Raw genomic sequence first — 14,170 nt, forward strand, 5'->3', positions numbered from 1 at the left:
AATTTCTTTCCTACATGTTACCTATGAAGTCACTGGAGGGAAAGCAATCCAGAAAATAAAGCTCTTTTCCTTTGTTCTCATGGTTTTATAAAATAAATAAATATATACTTAATATTATTTGCTTTTCTAAATGCACTTGGAACACAAATCCCTCCTTTTTTACTCATCATTTGGAGAAGAGAAAAATGAACAAGTCAGTCATTTCAGTGTTTAACAGCAAGGTGGTGGAAGGGGTTAGACTTGTCATCAGTTTTAGGCTCCTTCAAACACTATAAAAACCACAGATGTATTTTGACATTATGAAAATGGAGGCTACTTTTGTACTGGTTCAGATTCTGGCTCTGTTCCTTAATAGTACTGTGACTTTGGGCAAGTTATTTAATCTTTGAGGTTAGTTTCATCTGTAAAAGAGGTAAATAACTCATTCCTCATGGGGTGGTTCTGAAGATCAAATGAGGTTTTGGCCTAGGAACTGACCTTCACATACATGCTCACTGACCTTCACTTCCATGATCATGGGCATGGAAGATGAATGGGGAAAGGGTGATGGGATAGTTGAAGAAATGAAATTTGACCCTATCTCACATCATCACTAAAATTAATTCTGGGTGCACTAACAGGCCTAAATATTAAAGGCAAAACTATGTAATTTTTTTTTTTTAATATTTATTTGGCTGCATCGGGTCCTCGTTGTGGCATGTGGGATCTCTCGTTGCGGTGCTCGTTTGGTCGCGTGGGCTTCTCCCTAGTTGTGGTGTGAGGGTTTTCTCTTCTCTAGTTGTGGCATGCGGGCTCCAGGGCGTGTGGGCTCTGTAGTTGTGGCATGTGGGCTCTGTAGTTTGTGGCACTCAGGCTCTCTAGTTGAGGCGTGCAAGCTCAGTAGTTGTGGTGCGTGGGCTTAGTTGCCCCGCGGCATGTGGGATCTTAGTTTCCCAACCGGGGATCGAACCTGCGTCCCCTGCATTGGAAGGCGGATTCTTTACCACTGGAGCACCAGGGAAGTCCCCCAAACTATGTAATTCTTAAAAGAGAGTATCTTCATGACCTTGGAATAAGGAGGATTTCTTAAGACACTAAGGCATAAACTATAAATTCACTACAAGAAAATTAAGAACTTACATTTAATCAACGGTTGCCATAAGGAGAGAAAAAAAATTAACCAGAAGATAGTGGCAACACATAACTGACATCAAATTAGTATGTAGAATATTAAGTAACTTGCACAAGCCAATAAGAAAAAGGTAAGTCAATAGAAAAACAGGCACCATTTCTTTGCAAAAGTGAAATTCCAAATAGTAAACATAGGTAAAGTGCTCAATGTCATCAGTAATGAGGTAAATAAAAAACAAACCTGCCATGCAATCACCTGCCCACAAGACGCAAAAAATGAAGAAATCCTCAAAATTCTAAGCATTAGAATGGACACAGCAACAGAAAAACGACACTGCTGAAAGGAGTGTAAATTATGAGAAATTTTGAAAACAGTTTGGCATTATCTAGTAAATTTAAAGAAAGGCATACCTGATTTCTAGTAATTGTATTCTTATTTACATGCCCTAGAGGCTCTCCTGCACATAGGGACCAGGAAGTATGTAAACCTGAAAACACCCTAACCTGGAAACTCCTCATGGACATGGATGATGTTGAACAAAAGAAACAAGTAATGTTCGTAATGTTATTCCACTTGTGAAAAGTTTGTAAACAGGCAAAAATAAACTACATTGATTAGGGGCACATACTTACGTGGTAATAACATGCAGAAAAGCACGGAAACAATTGTCATAGAAGTCAGAATCGTATTTATTAATACTTCTAGGGGGATTGTGGCTAAAGGCCTTTCCCCCAGGGAAGATGACTCTTCTGTCCTATGCTCTCTTGATCTGGTGGTGTTTTCCCAGCTGTTCACTTTATGATTCTTTAAATGCATATATGCTTTATACATTTTTATCCATGTATGATTATCTCACAATAAAGAAAATTTAAAACCAAAAGAAGTAAAGAAACGTAATAGAACTGTATGCTGGCCAATATGATGAAGAGATAAACATCGCTCCATTTTCTCGAAATATCAGTCTATTTCTAACTTGGCCACCGTTTTAACAATTGCTGGGCTTCCCTGGTGGCGCAGTGGTTAAGAATCCGCCTGCCAATGCAGGGGACACGGGTTCAAGCCCTGGTCCGGGAAGATCCCACATGCCGCGGAGCAACTAAGCCAGTGAGCCACAACTACTGAGCCAGCACTCTAGAGCCCGCGCGCCACAACTACTGAAGCCCGTGCACCAAAACTACTGAAGCCTACATGCCTAGAGCTCGTGCTCCGCAACAAGAGAAGCCACTAGCAATAAGAAGCCCATGCACCACAACGAAGAGTAGGCCCCCGCTCGCCGCAACTAGAGAAAGCCCGCGTACAACAACGAAGACCCAACACAGCCAAAAATAAAAAATAAAATAAATAAATTAAATAAATTTTAAAAATTCTTTAAAAAAACAAAACAAAACAATTGCTGATCTAACTAGGTAATAGCTCAGTTTCCCCAAATTGATATAACTTAAACCTAGTGTCATCTGACCACGAGAGTTTTTACTCCCTGAACTGAGAAAACGCTGGCTGTATCTCTGCACCTTTCCCTCAATTACTGAGACCATTCCTCGTTGCTTTTTATAAACCAGTGGATTCACTGGTTTAAATATCGTGATTTGGGCTAACAGTTTTAGTAGATTTCTGCCTACTGTTAATTGCTTCAGATTTTCTACACTCTTTTGGTCCCCTGCGAGTTACTTGGTGAAGAAGGGAAGGGGTCAGGTGTGTTCGATTAAACCCAGCTGGACCCAGTGGAGGAAAACGTTTACACGTGACTCGCATCCCCTTGGAAATGCAGCCCTAGCGTTCCGGCGAGGCCCCCAGGGTGAGACCAGGGTCCGCCCCCCTGTTCCTCAACGCAAGGTCCTCCTCAACGCGAGATTCTCCTCAACGCGAGGTCCCCCTCACACACCTTTTCCTTCTCTTTCCGCTCCGGCTGGACCCGAAGTGGCTCAGAGAGGGCGGGTTTCTCCCCTGCCGCCTGCAGGCTCCGCGGCCCCCCGCCCTACTCGGGCTCCGCGGGACCGCCCGGCCGTCCTCCCGCCGCCGGGAGCGCTGTGGGCCGCAGCGGGCCTGGTCGCAGACGCCGTGGCGGCCGCCGCTCGCCTGAAGGGAGCTGCTGGCTGGGCCCAGGGAGTCCCCGCCCGAGACCGCGCCGCCGCCGCCGCCTCCGCCGCCGCCATGGGTAAGGGGAGCAGGCCGAGAGCGGACGCCCGGCCCTCCGTGCTGGGCAGAGGGCTCGGCCAGGCCAGGAGGACTGGTGGTGTGGGCATGGAGGCCTCGGGGTCGGGACTGGGGTCCGAACCCGGGTTTGGGCCTGGGCGGGGGCAGCCGGGGACGCAGGGGCGCCCGCGGTCGCCATGGCAACGCGCGGCCGCCCCCGTTTCCCCCCGCCCCCTTCCCTGTTCAGGGGCCTAATGGCAGAGGTTTGGTGGTCCGTCGGCTTACAGGGAGCGAGGACAGGGCCGGCTGGGGTGCAGCTCCCGGGTCGGGGACGGGCGATGACTTTTCAGGTTTGGGGGTGGCGGAGGGAAGCGTCTCAGGTTTGGGCTTGGGTTCCAGACGCCGAGGGCGGGAGAAGGGCAGCGATGCCTCGCAGGACCCCGGGTGAGCCCTCCGTGAGGGTGTTGGGGGCGCCCCGAGCCCTTGGGCAGCCTTGCTGGCTGGGAGGAAGGGAGGCAGGGAAGGGGTTCTACAGGAAAGATGCGGGAACCGGCCCTTGGGCGCGTGCGGGGGCCGCAGCCCGGGCGGGGCGCGGCTGGGGTGCAAACGCTCCTCTACTCGGGAGCTGCCGGTGCCCACCAGGACCTACCTTCGAGCAGTTATAAAGGCGCCCTTTGTCTGGTTGTCGCATCGTACATTACGGATTGTGATGGGCACTGTTAAGAAAAATGAGAATTGCTGCAGATTATGAAACATCGACTGGTTTCGTCCCCGAAAAAAGAGGGAGTCATACCACGATGCACATTTGAAGAAATGATGTCTTGTGTGGAGATTCTCCACTAGCTAGCTTGGTCGTAGCAGTTGTGACTGTTTGCATTTTAAGTTGCTTAGGATTCAGTGTCACGCTTCACGCCTGGCTATCTGTGACCAGAAGTAAAATACTAGATCATTGGGAACCCTGGACTTTTTGTCCAGTGAAGGAAAAACGGACATTTGGTTTACTTGGACTAGTAAATTGTCAGGGATTATAAGACAGTATACTAAGTGCTTTATTTTTTTACACTTCATTTTGGCATCTGTGTTTGCTGAAAATATTTCTGCCAGTCACAACAGTGATGAGAGTATGGGGAAGTATCTGAATTTATAAGAAAACTGAGAATAAAATTTGTGGGAAAGAAAAATTTTTGTGAATTGAAAGTATCAGGTAAAATCAGTTTTAAAAAAATGTATCTATTACCTTGATATTCAACTGGATCAGCTGTGTGGAAGGTCAGGGAACTTTAAGGTGAAACTGGACCCTGCTTTAATTTCCTCTGGGAATATAAAGGAGTCCTGCAATACGGAGCTACAATTGCAATGAAAAGAGACAAGATAGAAAGAGGGTTAAAATGAGTGAGAGTTGAATGGCTTCTCTTGTGTCCCCCTATTTTATTTACCTGTCATGTTTGTTATGGGTGATATTGGAATCTTAGAATTTTAACTACCTTTTATTTTATTGCCAGTTTATTCTGAACATTTTTTTGCTTTTGAATTCATCTTTGATGGTTCCTGCTGTCTGCCTTTGCATGAGACCCTTAAACATGTTGTCTGTTACTCTTATCTCCAGAGAGATTTAAAAAAACTCATTCTCCCTGAAGAGGTACCACAAAAGTAAAATAAATACCCTAGAATAGCCAATTTGCAGGATCTTGAGAATAATTCATAAACTTTGGCTGGAGTGAGCATTGTTCTATGGTATGCATGAGAGACATAAAAAGAAGTTAACTAGGGGTGTATGTTAGGAAGACTTACTTGTCCACCAAGGAAAAACAAACCACTGTTGGTTTTACAGGGGAAGGAAAGGGTTTGTATAGTTTACAATGTCAGTTCTTGCAAGTGATGTTGGACTCCTTTCTTGTGCTTTCAGCTACAAAAGACCCTACAGCTGTAGAGAGAGCAAACTTGTTAAACATGGCTAAACTCAGTATTAAAGGACTCATTGAATCTGCTCTAAGCTTTGGCCGCACTTTGGATTCTGATTATCCCCCCTTGCAGCAGTTCTTCGTTGTTATGGAACATTGTCTGAAACATGGTCTTAAAGGTATTGTGAGATTTTTTTTAAAAAAACCAACTATAGAACCTCCCCCCTCCCATCTTAAATATCCTTGAAAATGTGATTTTTTTTGAGGCCATAATTACTGTTACTTTAAAAATACTGGGTGGGTTGGTTTTAGGAGAAAATACCCTACTACTTTATGTTTTCTAATTGGTGGTCTTCAGAAAATCCTTAGTTGTTAGTGTTTTGTAAAAAGGGTATTTGTATACTCTTGTTTAAAAAAAAAACTATTTATTTATTTATTTGGCTGCATCGGGTCTTAGTTGCAGCATGCCGGCTCTTTGTTGCGGTGCACAGGCTTCTCTAGTTGCGGTGAGCGGGCTCCAGAATACTCAGGCTCAGTAGTCGCGGCACGCCGGCTTAGTTGCCCTGTGGCATGTGGGATCTTAGCTCCCCGACCAGGGATTGAGCCCATGTCCCCTGTGTTGGAAGGTGGATTCTTAACCACTAGACAACCAGGGAAGTCCCTGTAGAAAGTGTATTTGATTTAAAAACGTTTTCAACATACTCTGAGCTGATTTCCATTTTCTAGGACAACTATAGAGTTATATAGAAAATTTTAAGCTTGGTGATTCTGGTATGAACTATAATTACTAGTTTGAGCTCTCTTGAACAAATACATTAAAATAGTTGATTGTTGAAATATGAACCTCCTTAGTGCATGGAAACATATCTAGAAAAATTGTCTTCTGGATTGGGTTATTGTAGAAATGTGAGTGCTCCCTGAAAATGATGATAACAGTGGATATTGTATTCATCTATACATTTCATATTGAATTATTTTTATGTGTTTGTATTATATTACTGTTCTTTTACTTATAGTAACTACTTTGATCTCTGGTTCATATGATCAGAGCTGTGTAGAGGGCTATGTAAGAGTTGTGTACTAAGGTGACTATTAAAAAGGAAGAGAAGCTTGCTTTTATGTTGGTATACCAGAAACCTGGGTAAGTTGGAAAGTTCTTTTTTTAAAAAAATTTTTATTGAAATATAGTTGATTTACAATATTGTGTTAGTTTCAGGTGTACAGCAAAGTGATTCAGTTTTATATATATATTATATATATGTATATTTTATATATCTATATTCTTCTTTAGATTCTTTTCCATTATAGGTTATTACAAGATATTGAGTATAGTTCCCTGTGCTATACAGTAGGTCCTTATTGGTTATCTATTTTATGTATAGTACTGTGTATATTTTAATCCCAAACTCCTAATTTATCCCCCCCCCCTTTCCCCTTTGGTAACCATAAATTTGTTTTCTATGTCTCTGAGTCTATTTCCCTTTTGTAAGTAAGTTCACTTGTATCATTTTTTTAGATTCCACATATAAGTGATATCATATGATACTTGTCTTTCTCTGACTGACTACTTCACTTAGTATGATGATCTCTAGGTCCATCCGTGTTGCTGCAAATGGTATTATTCCATTCTTTTTTAAGGCAAATATTCCATTGTGTATATATACCACATCTTCTTTATCCATGCATCTGCTGATGCACACTTAGGGGGAGTTTCTGACTATGGCACATGAGAGTAAGGGTAAATGTAAAAAGCAAAAGAAGAGATTTACCTAAACATGGTTTTAATAAAATGTACTTTAAACTGAGAAGGAGCCTTGGCATTGAAATTTGAGAAACCCTATATGTGATGTTATTAATGTATTCATTTTAAAATTAAAATTTGTTTATATTTATTGAGATATAATTGACATATAACATATTAGTTTAATGGGTACAACACGATTCAATATTTTTATATATTGTGAAATGATCACCACAATAAACCTAGTTAACAGCCATTACCACACATAGTTACAAGATTTTTTTTCTTGTGATGAGAACTTTTAAGATTTATTCTTAGCAGCTTTCTAATATACAATACAATCTACAATACAATAACTGTAGTCATTATGTACATTACATCCCCAGGACTTCTTTTATAACTAGAAGTTTGTACCTTTTGACCATCTTTACTCATTTCATCCATTCCCACCCTCCAACCCTGGCAACCACCAATCTGTTCTGTGTATCTATGAGTTTGGTTTTTTTGTTTTTGTTTTTTCAGATTCCACTTTTTCTTTAATTAGAGTTAAACTAATTTTAAAAATTATATATAATAGTGAAATATGTTCTTTTTGTACATGAATCAAACAACATAGAAGCACATGGAGCAAAAACATAATTTCCCTTCATTCCCTTCCATTCATCTCTCTAAAGGAATCTTTGTCATTCTTCCAGCTCTTTTCTGTTTTTCTTTCTTTCTTTTTTTAATTGAATTATAGGTGATTTTTTCTTTTACTCTAAATAAAATCATGCTGTATTATTCTGTGACTTTCTTTTTTTCCCTATTTAAAAAACAAAACAAAACAATGGTATGGTTTGGAGATTTTGCCATTTACATAGAGGTCTTTATCGCATTTTTTTTTTCTTTATCACATTTTTAATGGCTGTAAAATATTTCATAGTATATGTATACCATGACTTATTTAACTACTTTCCTCTTAATGTACACTAAGGTGTTTCCAGTTTTTTATTATTAAAATTATGCTGTAAGGACATCTTTGGATATATATGTTTGTACACACATGCTATGATTTCTTTAGGATTCCTAGGAGTAGAATTATTGGGTAAAAGGATATAGGCAACTGATGTCTGTAAAGGCTTCACTGATGAATCAAACAACAGTGAATGTGTTTGTTTCCCCACATTTTTGCCTACTCTTGATATTCTCAGTCTCTGAATACTTCTTTTAATACATCAGGAAGTCAACAGTCTTATCTCAGGCCTTTAGTTTTAATTTGCTTTTTGAAAAACTTCCTTTTTATTAAAAAAAAAATAATAGCAGTGACATAGGTCTTTATTTTCCCCCAGCCTGCTGAAATGGAATTTGCCAAATGATGGCCACGATAGTTACATTTTAAACTATTTTCTGAATATATTTTCCTTTACTTCCCAAAATATCATGAGGCATATCCTAACAGTCAAATACCTATCTTGATCAACCATTATAAAGCTACGTTGTGTTGATTGATTTTTCTCCCCCAGGGAAAAATTGCCTATCTTGCTGGCTTTTGGGTTGTGCATATGATAGGCACACTGGATCTACAGGAGATCTGGTCAGTATTAGAAGGAAAAATAGTGATTTCATGGTTTTATATTACCCAAATCTCACATTCAAATAAAAGGAAAAATAAAGTCACAATTTTTTGTGTTTAAAAGTAAAATAACTATTTGTCCTTGGTTTATTGAATAAACCGGTAAAGATCAGCCTGCTAGGGCCACCAGTCTTATTTTTGTACTGGTAAAGAATGAGCCTATGGGACTTCCCTGGTGGTCCAGTGGTTAAGAATCGGTCTTGCAATGCAGGGGACTCCGGTTCAATCCCTGGTCGGGGAACTAAGATCCCACATGCCGCAGGGCAGCTAAGCCCATGCACTGCAACTGCTGAGCCTGCACACCACAATTAGAGAGCCCGTGTGCTCTGGAGCCCTCGCGCCACCAACTATAGAGCCCATGCGCTGCAACTACTGAGCCTGTGCGCCACAGCTATCGAGAAGCCTGCGCAAAATAAAATAAATAAATATCTATAAAAAAAAAGAAAGTTTAAAAAAAAAAAAGAATGAGCTTAGTTGTTCTTCTACTTTAATTACCTACTTGCATATTTCTGATATGGAAAAATGACCAAGGTGCATATTTCTGATAGGGAGAATATCAGAATCCTGATGAAAGGCTCCTGATCAACAGGGCTGTGTAGTGATAAGAGAGGAAAGGTCTCTGAATAATTGTATGTTAAGTTAGAAATGTTGAAACTAAGTATTTAACATGAGGTTACTGCAGTTTTGTGAATTGAAGTTACATGCATTATATTTTCTTTTTAAAGTAAGAAAATCATTTTTGAGTTATAACAAAACTATATGGGGCCCTTTGGAACTGGTGGAGAAGCTGTACCCAGAAGCAGAGGAAATAGGAGCTAGTGTCCGGGATTTACCTGGTCTTAAGTAAGTAATCTTATTACTTGTTCTTCCCTCACCGTAGAAGTATATTTACTGTTCCTTAGAAGTACCTCACTGTCTAGTTTATTATCTTCTCACAGCCTTATGTAGCCTTCTTGCATTCTCTTCTAATAAAATTCTGTTTATTCTTTATGGCTCAGCTCAAATTTCATTTCCTTTATGAAATTTTTCTTAGCCCCTTCAATAAGAATTAAGTGCTGTTTCTTTTATACTGCTATCATTATAGTCACTCTTATATCACTTACTTAAATTCTGAATTGTATTGCAGGAAATAGGCAAGTTCTTTTAAGATAGGATGTATCAATTATGCATTTCTGTTTCCTGAGTATTATGCTAGTTTGCAGTAGTAGGCAGTTGTACTATTTGAAGACTGATTTAAGCTAAATCCAGGGCAAAGGCTCAGGAGATTTGAGTTCTCTGATAAGCCATTTATGTACCACAGGACTTGTGCAAATTACTTTTTTTTATTCTTAAAATTGGGATCTATATTGTCATCTGCCTGTTTGACTAGATGAAGGTGCAGCCGGCCCTCAATATCTGTGGGTTTTGCATCTGCAGATACAACCAACTTTGGATCAAAAATATTCAAAAAAATTTTTTTCAGAAGGTTTCAAAAAGCAAAACTTGAATTTGCCACACCCTGGCAGCTATTTACATAGTATTTACTTTGTATTAGGTATTATAAGTCATCTAGAGATGATTTAAAGTGTATGGGAGGATGCGCATAGGTTATATGCAAAATACTATGCCAATTTATATAAGGGACTTGAGTATCCATGGATTTTGGTATCTGAGGGGGTCCTGGAACCAATCGCCCACAAATACTGAGGAAAAACTGTATACGAAATGTCTTAAAAGCTTTATGTTCTAGCTAGTGACTCATGAGTGTTGAAAATTTTTTGCAGGTTTTTTGCTGTTAAGGCTAAGGTCTTATGTTCTTCAGGGTGTGATTAAGATAGAAGAGCTTACTTTGGTTTATCTTAGTTCTTGTGAATGAGATAACTTTTTTTTTTATGCTTACCATTTTTTGTCACATTATCAGTTTGCTTTCTCTTAGCTTTACAATTTAGGGTTTTGTATGTTATAGGGAATATGGTAGTGTTTTCTGTTATCACAACATCCAAATGTTTGCAAGTTGTACTTAATTGAGTGATAAAAGTAAATAGCTACTATTCATTGAGTACTGTATCAGGGTAACAGGATAATTGTTTTACATGAATTATCTCATTTAGCGCTTAAATCAACCTTAGGGTAGAGATTATTATCATGATAATTGTATAGATGTGAAAAGTAAAGATCAAAGAAGTTACAGTTAATAAGTGGCAGAGCCAGGATTTAAACCCAGTTTTAAGAATTAAACAGCAAGTGATGTTCACACTTCATATTTCTTATAATGGTATATAAGGTGTAGCAATTTTTAACAAAGAGAGGAAAAGGGGAATTTAACTCTCAAAAAGAGAAATATAAGATTTGGTTTCATTTTAATATGAAAATACATGTTCATATTGTTTTTAAAAAGCCAAACTCTACAAAAGTAAAAAATGTTTTCTGAAAAATAGTATTCATTAAAATGCTAAGCCTGAGGTGGGTGGGTGATAAAAATAAATAAATAAATAAAATAAAATAAAATAAAATGCTAAGCCATAAGAAATTTGTTAGCTGTTTGAAGTGAAGATTAAGTTTCCTCCCACATTACCTGACAAAATATTCTCTGCATAAGAAAACATAAAAGTGTGAATGATATATTTCTCTTTAAAAAAGTCATACATATTCTGTAAAACTTGGTTTTATTTTTACTAATGATAAGAATTTGGATAAGAGAGATATGAGATTAAATTTTTTTTAGCAAGAGAACAAATCCACACTTTTATTTATTTACTTTTCAATAAGTTTAAATCCTTGAGGGGTATAGCATCACACGGATTCTGTGTCCAATGACCTTAGCAGGAAGGTTGCTTCAGAATTTGGTGCAAACCATGCCACTGTTACCATGAGCACAGGTCACCTTTCCCCAGATGGCTGGTTTTGTTCAGTTTGCCACAAGGAGTTACTGTGTTGTTTTTTGCTTTGTACACATCAGCACATCTCTTGCCTAGACAGAATCAGTTTTCATCTTGAGCACAAACACCTTCAGGTTTTTTTTTACATCTTTATTAGAGTATAAATGCTTTACAATGTTGTGTTAGTTTCTGCTGTACAACAAAGTGAATCAGCTATATGTATACATATATCCACATATCCCCTCCCTCTTGTGTCTCCCTCCCACCCTCCCTATCCCACCCCTCTAGGTGGTCACAAAGCATCCAGCTGATCTTCCTGTGCTATGCAGCAGCTTCCCACTAGCCATCCATTTTACATTTGGTAGTGTATATATGTCAGTGGTACTCTCTCACTTTGTCCCAGCTTCCCCTTCCCCTCTGTGCCCTCAAGTCTGTTCTCTACATCTGCATCTTTATTCCTGCCCTGCCACTAGGTTCATCCGTACTGCTTTTTAAAATTCCATATACATGCGTTAGCATACGGTGTTTGGTTTTCTCTTTCTGACTTACTTCACTCTGTATGACAAATTCTAGGTCCATCCACCTCACTACAAAAACTCAATTTCGTTCCTTTTTATGACTGAGTAATATTCCATTGTATATATGTGCCACATCTTCTTTATCTTTTCATCTGTTGATGGACATTTAGGTTGCTTCCATGTCCTGGCTATTGTAAATAGTGCTGCAGTGAACATTGTGGTACCTGCCTCTTTTTGAATTATGGTTTTCTCAGGGTATATGCCCATTAGTGGGATTGCTGGGTCATATGGTAGTTCTATTTTTATTTTTTTAAGGAGCCTCCATACTGTTCTCCATAGTGGCTGTATCAATTTACATTCCCACCAAGAGTGCAGGAGGGTTCCCTTTTCTCCACACCCTTTCCAGCATTTATTGTTTGTAGACTTTTTGATGATGGCCATTCTGACCGGTGTGAGGTAATACCTCATTGTGGTTTTGATTTGCATTTCTCTCATGATTAGTGATGTTGAGCATCTTTTCATGTATTTGCTGGCCATCTGTATAGCTTCTTTGGAGAAATGTCTATTTAGGTCTTCTGCCCATTTTTGGATTGGATTGTTTGTTTTTTGTGATATTGAGCTGTGTGAGCTGCTTGTATATTTTGGAGATTAATCCTTTGTCAGTTGCTTCATTTGCAAATATTTTCTCCCATTCTGAGGGTTGTCTTTTCATCTTGTTTATGGTTTCCTTTGCTGTGCAAAAGCTTTGAAGTTTCATTAGGTCCCATTTGTTTATTTTTGTTTTTATTTCCCTTACTCTAGGAGGTGGGTCAAAAAGGATCTTGCTGTGATGTATGTCATAGAGTGTTCTGCCTATGTTTTCCTCTAAAAGTTTTATAGTGTCTGGCCTTACATTTAGTTCTTTAATCCATTTTAAGTTTATTTTTGCGTATGGTGTTAATGGTGTGTTCTAATTTCATTCTTTTACATGTATCTATCCGTTTTTCCCAGCAGCACTTATTGAAGAGGCTGTCCTTTCTCCATTGTATATTCTTGCCTCCTTTATCAAAGATAAAGTGACCATATGTGCGTGGATTTATCTCTGGGCTTTCTATCCTATTCCATTGATCTATATTTCTGTTCTGGTGCCAGTACCATACTGTCTTGATTACTGTAGCTTTGTAGTGTAGTCTGAAGTCAGGGAGCTTGATTCCTCCAGCTCCAGTTTTCTGTCTCAAGATTGCTTTGGCCAGTTGGGGTCTTTTGTGTTTCCATACAAGTTGTAAAATTTTTTGTTCTAGTTCTGTGAAAAATGCCATTGGTAATTTGATAGGGATTGCATTGAACCTGTAGATTGCTTTGGGTAGTATAGTCATTTTCACAATATTGATTCTTCCAATCTAGCAGAATGGTATATCTCTCCATCTGTTTATGTTATCTTTGATTTCTTTCATTAGTGTTTTATAGTTTTCTGAGTACAGGTCTTTTGCCTCCTTAGGTAGGTTTATTCCTAGGCATTTTATTCTTTTATTGTTTCCTTAGTTTCTCTTTCTGATCTTTCATTGTTAACCATAAGATCATCTCGATAGATGCAGAAAAAGCTTTTGACAGAATTCAACACCCATTTATGATAAAAACTCTCCAGAAAGTGGGCATAGAAGGAACCTACCTCAACATAATAAAAACCATATACGACAAACCCACGGTAAACATAATTCTCAATGGTGAAAAACTGAAAGCATTTCCTCTAAGATCAGTAACAAGACAAGGATGTCCACTCTCACCACTCTTATTCAACATAGTTTTGGAAGTCCTAGCCACAGCAATCAGAGAAGGAAGAGATATAAAAGGAATACGAATTGGAAAAGAAGAAGTAAAACTGTCACTGTTTGCTGATGACATGATACTATACATAGAAAATCCTAAAGATGCCACCAGAAAACTACTAGAACTAATCAATGTATTTGGTAAGGTTGCAGGATACCTTCAGTTTTAAGAAGAGCTGTGTGCTCCCTCTGTCCCAGAGACACTGCTAATATCCAGCAAAATGGCCTGGTTCACAGCCTTTCAGACAAATTCGTTTTAAAAGTTCTGTTCCCATCAGGCCTCCACATTAAAGAGGAGATTTAATGTTTTAAACGACAACTGGATAAAAGAAACATTTGAAAAATAGCAAGCAGTGATTCTTTCTAATTAGCATCTAGATACCTTCTTAGCTTTGTCATGATTTTTAAAATTCAGATATAATATCAGTTATTTTTTGAGAGCATTATATTGCCTTTATTGATGCATTTTGTAGAATCATATTTAGAGGGCT

General features: G+C 38.9%; 1 protein-coding gene across 6 annotated transcripts in view; it reads left to right on the plus strand.

Moving 5' to 3' along the window:
• Positions 1 to 2,988: 2,988 nt before the first annotated feature.
• Positions 2,989 to 14,170, plus strand: part of RUFY2 (RUN and FYVE domain containing 2) — a 50,019-nt gene continuing 38,837 nt past the window's right edge. For 4 of the 6 annotated variants that reach the window (XR_009498067.1, XM_059900710.1, XM_059900711.1 and 1 more), the window contains exons 1-3: positions 3,611 to 3,688; positions 5,151 to 5,324; positions 9,224 to 9,341. Coding sequence is in view for 5 of the 6 variants with exons in the window: in XM_059900710.1 (XP_059756693.1) it covers positions 3,670 to 3,688; positions 5,151 to 5,324; positions 9,224 to 9,341 (311 nt within the window). In the remaining variant the exon portion in view is untranslated. Of the gene's footprint in view, positions 3,267 to 3,582; positions 3,689 to 5,150; positions 5,325 to 9,223; positions 9,342 to 14,170 lie in introns of those variants that run through there. The other 2 variants (XM_059900713.1, XM_059900709.1) reach the window with 2 other exon arrangements.

Source organism: Balaenoptera ricei, chromosome 16, assembly GCF_028023285.1.
Source record: "Balaenoptera ricei isolate mBalRic1 chromosome 16, mBalRic1.hap2, whole genome shotgun sequence".
Classification (NCBI taxonomy): domain Eukaryota; kingdom Metazoa; phylum Chordata; class Mammalia; order Artiodactyla; family Balaenopteridae; genus Balaenoptera; species Balaenoptera ricei.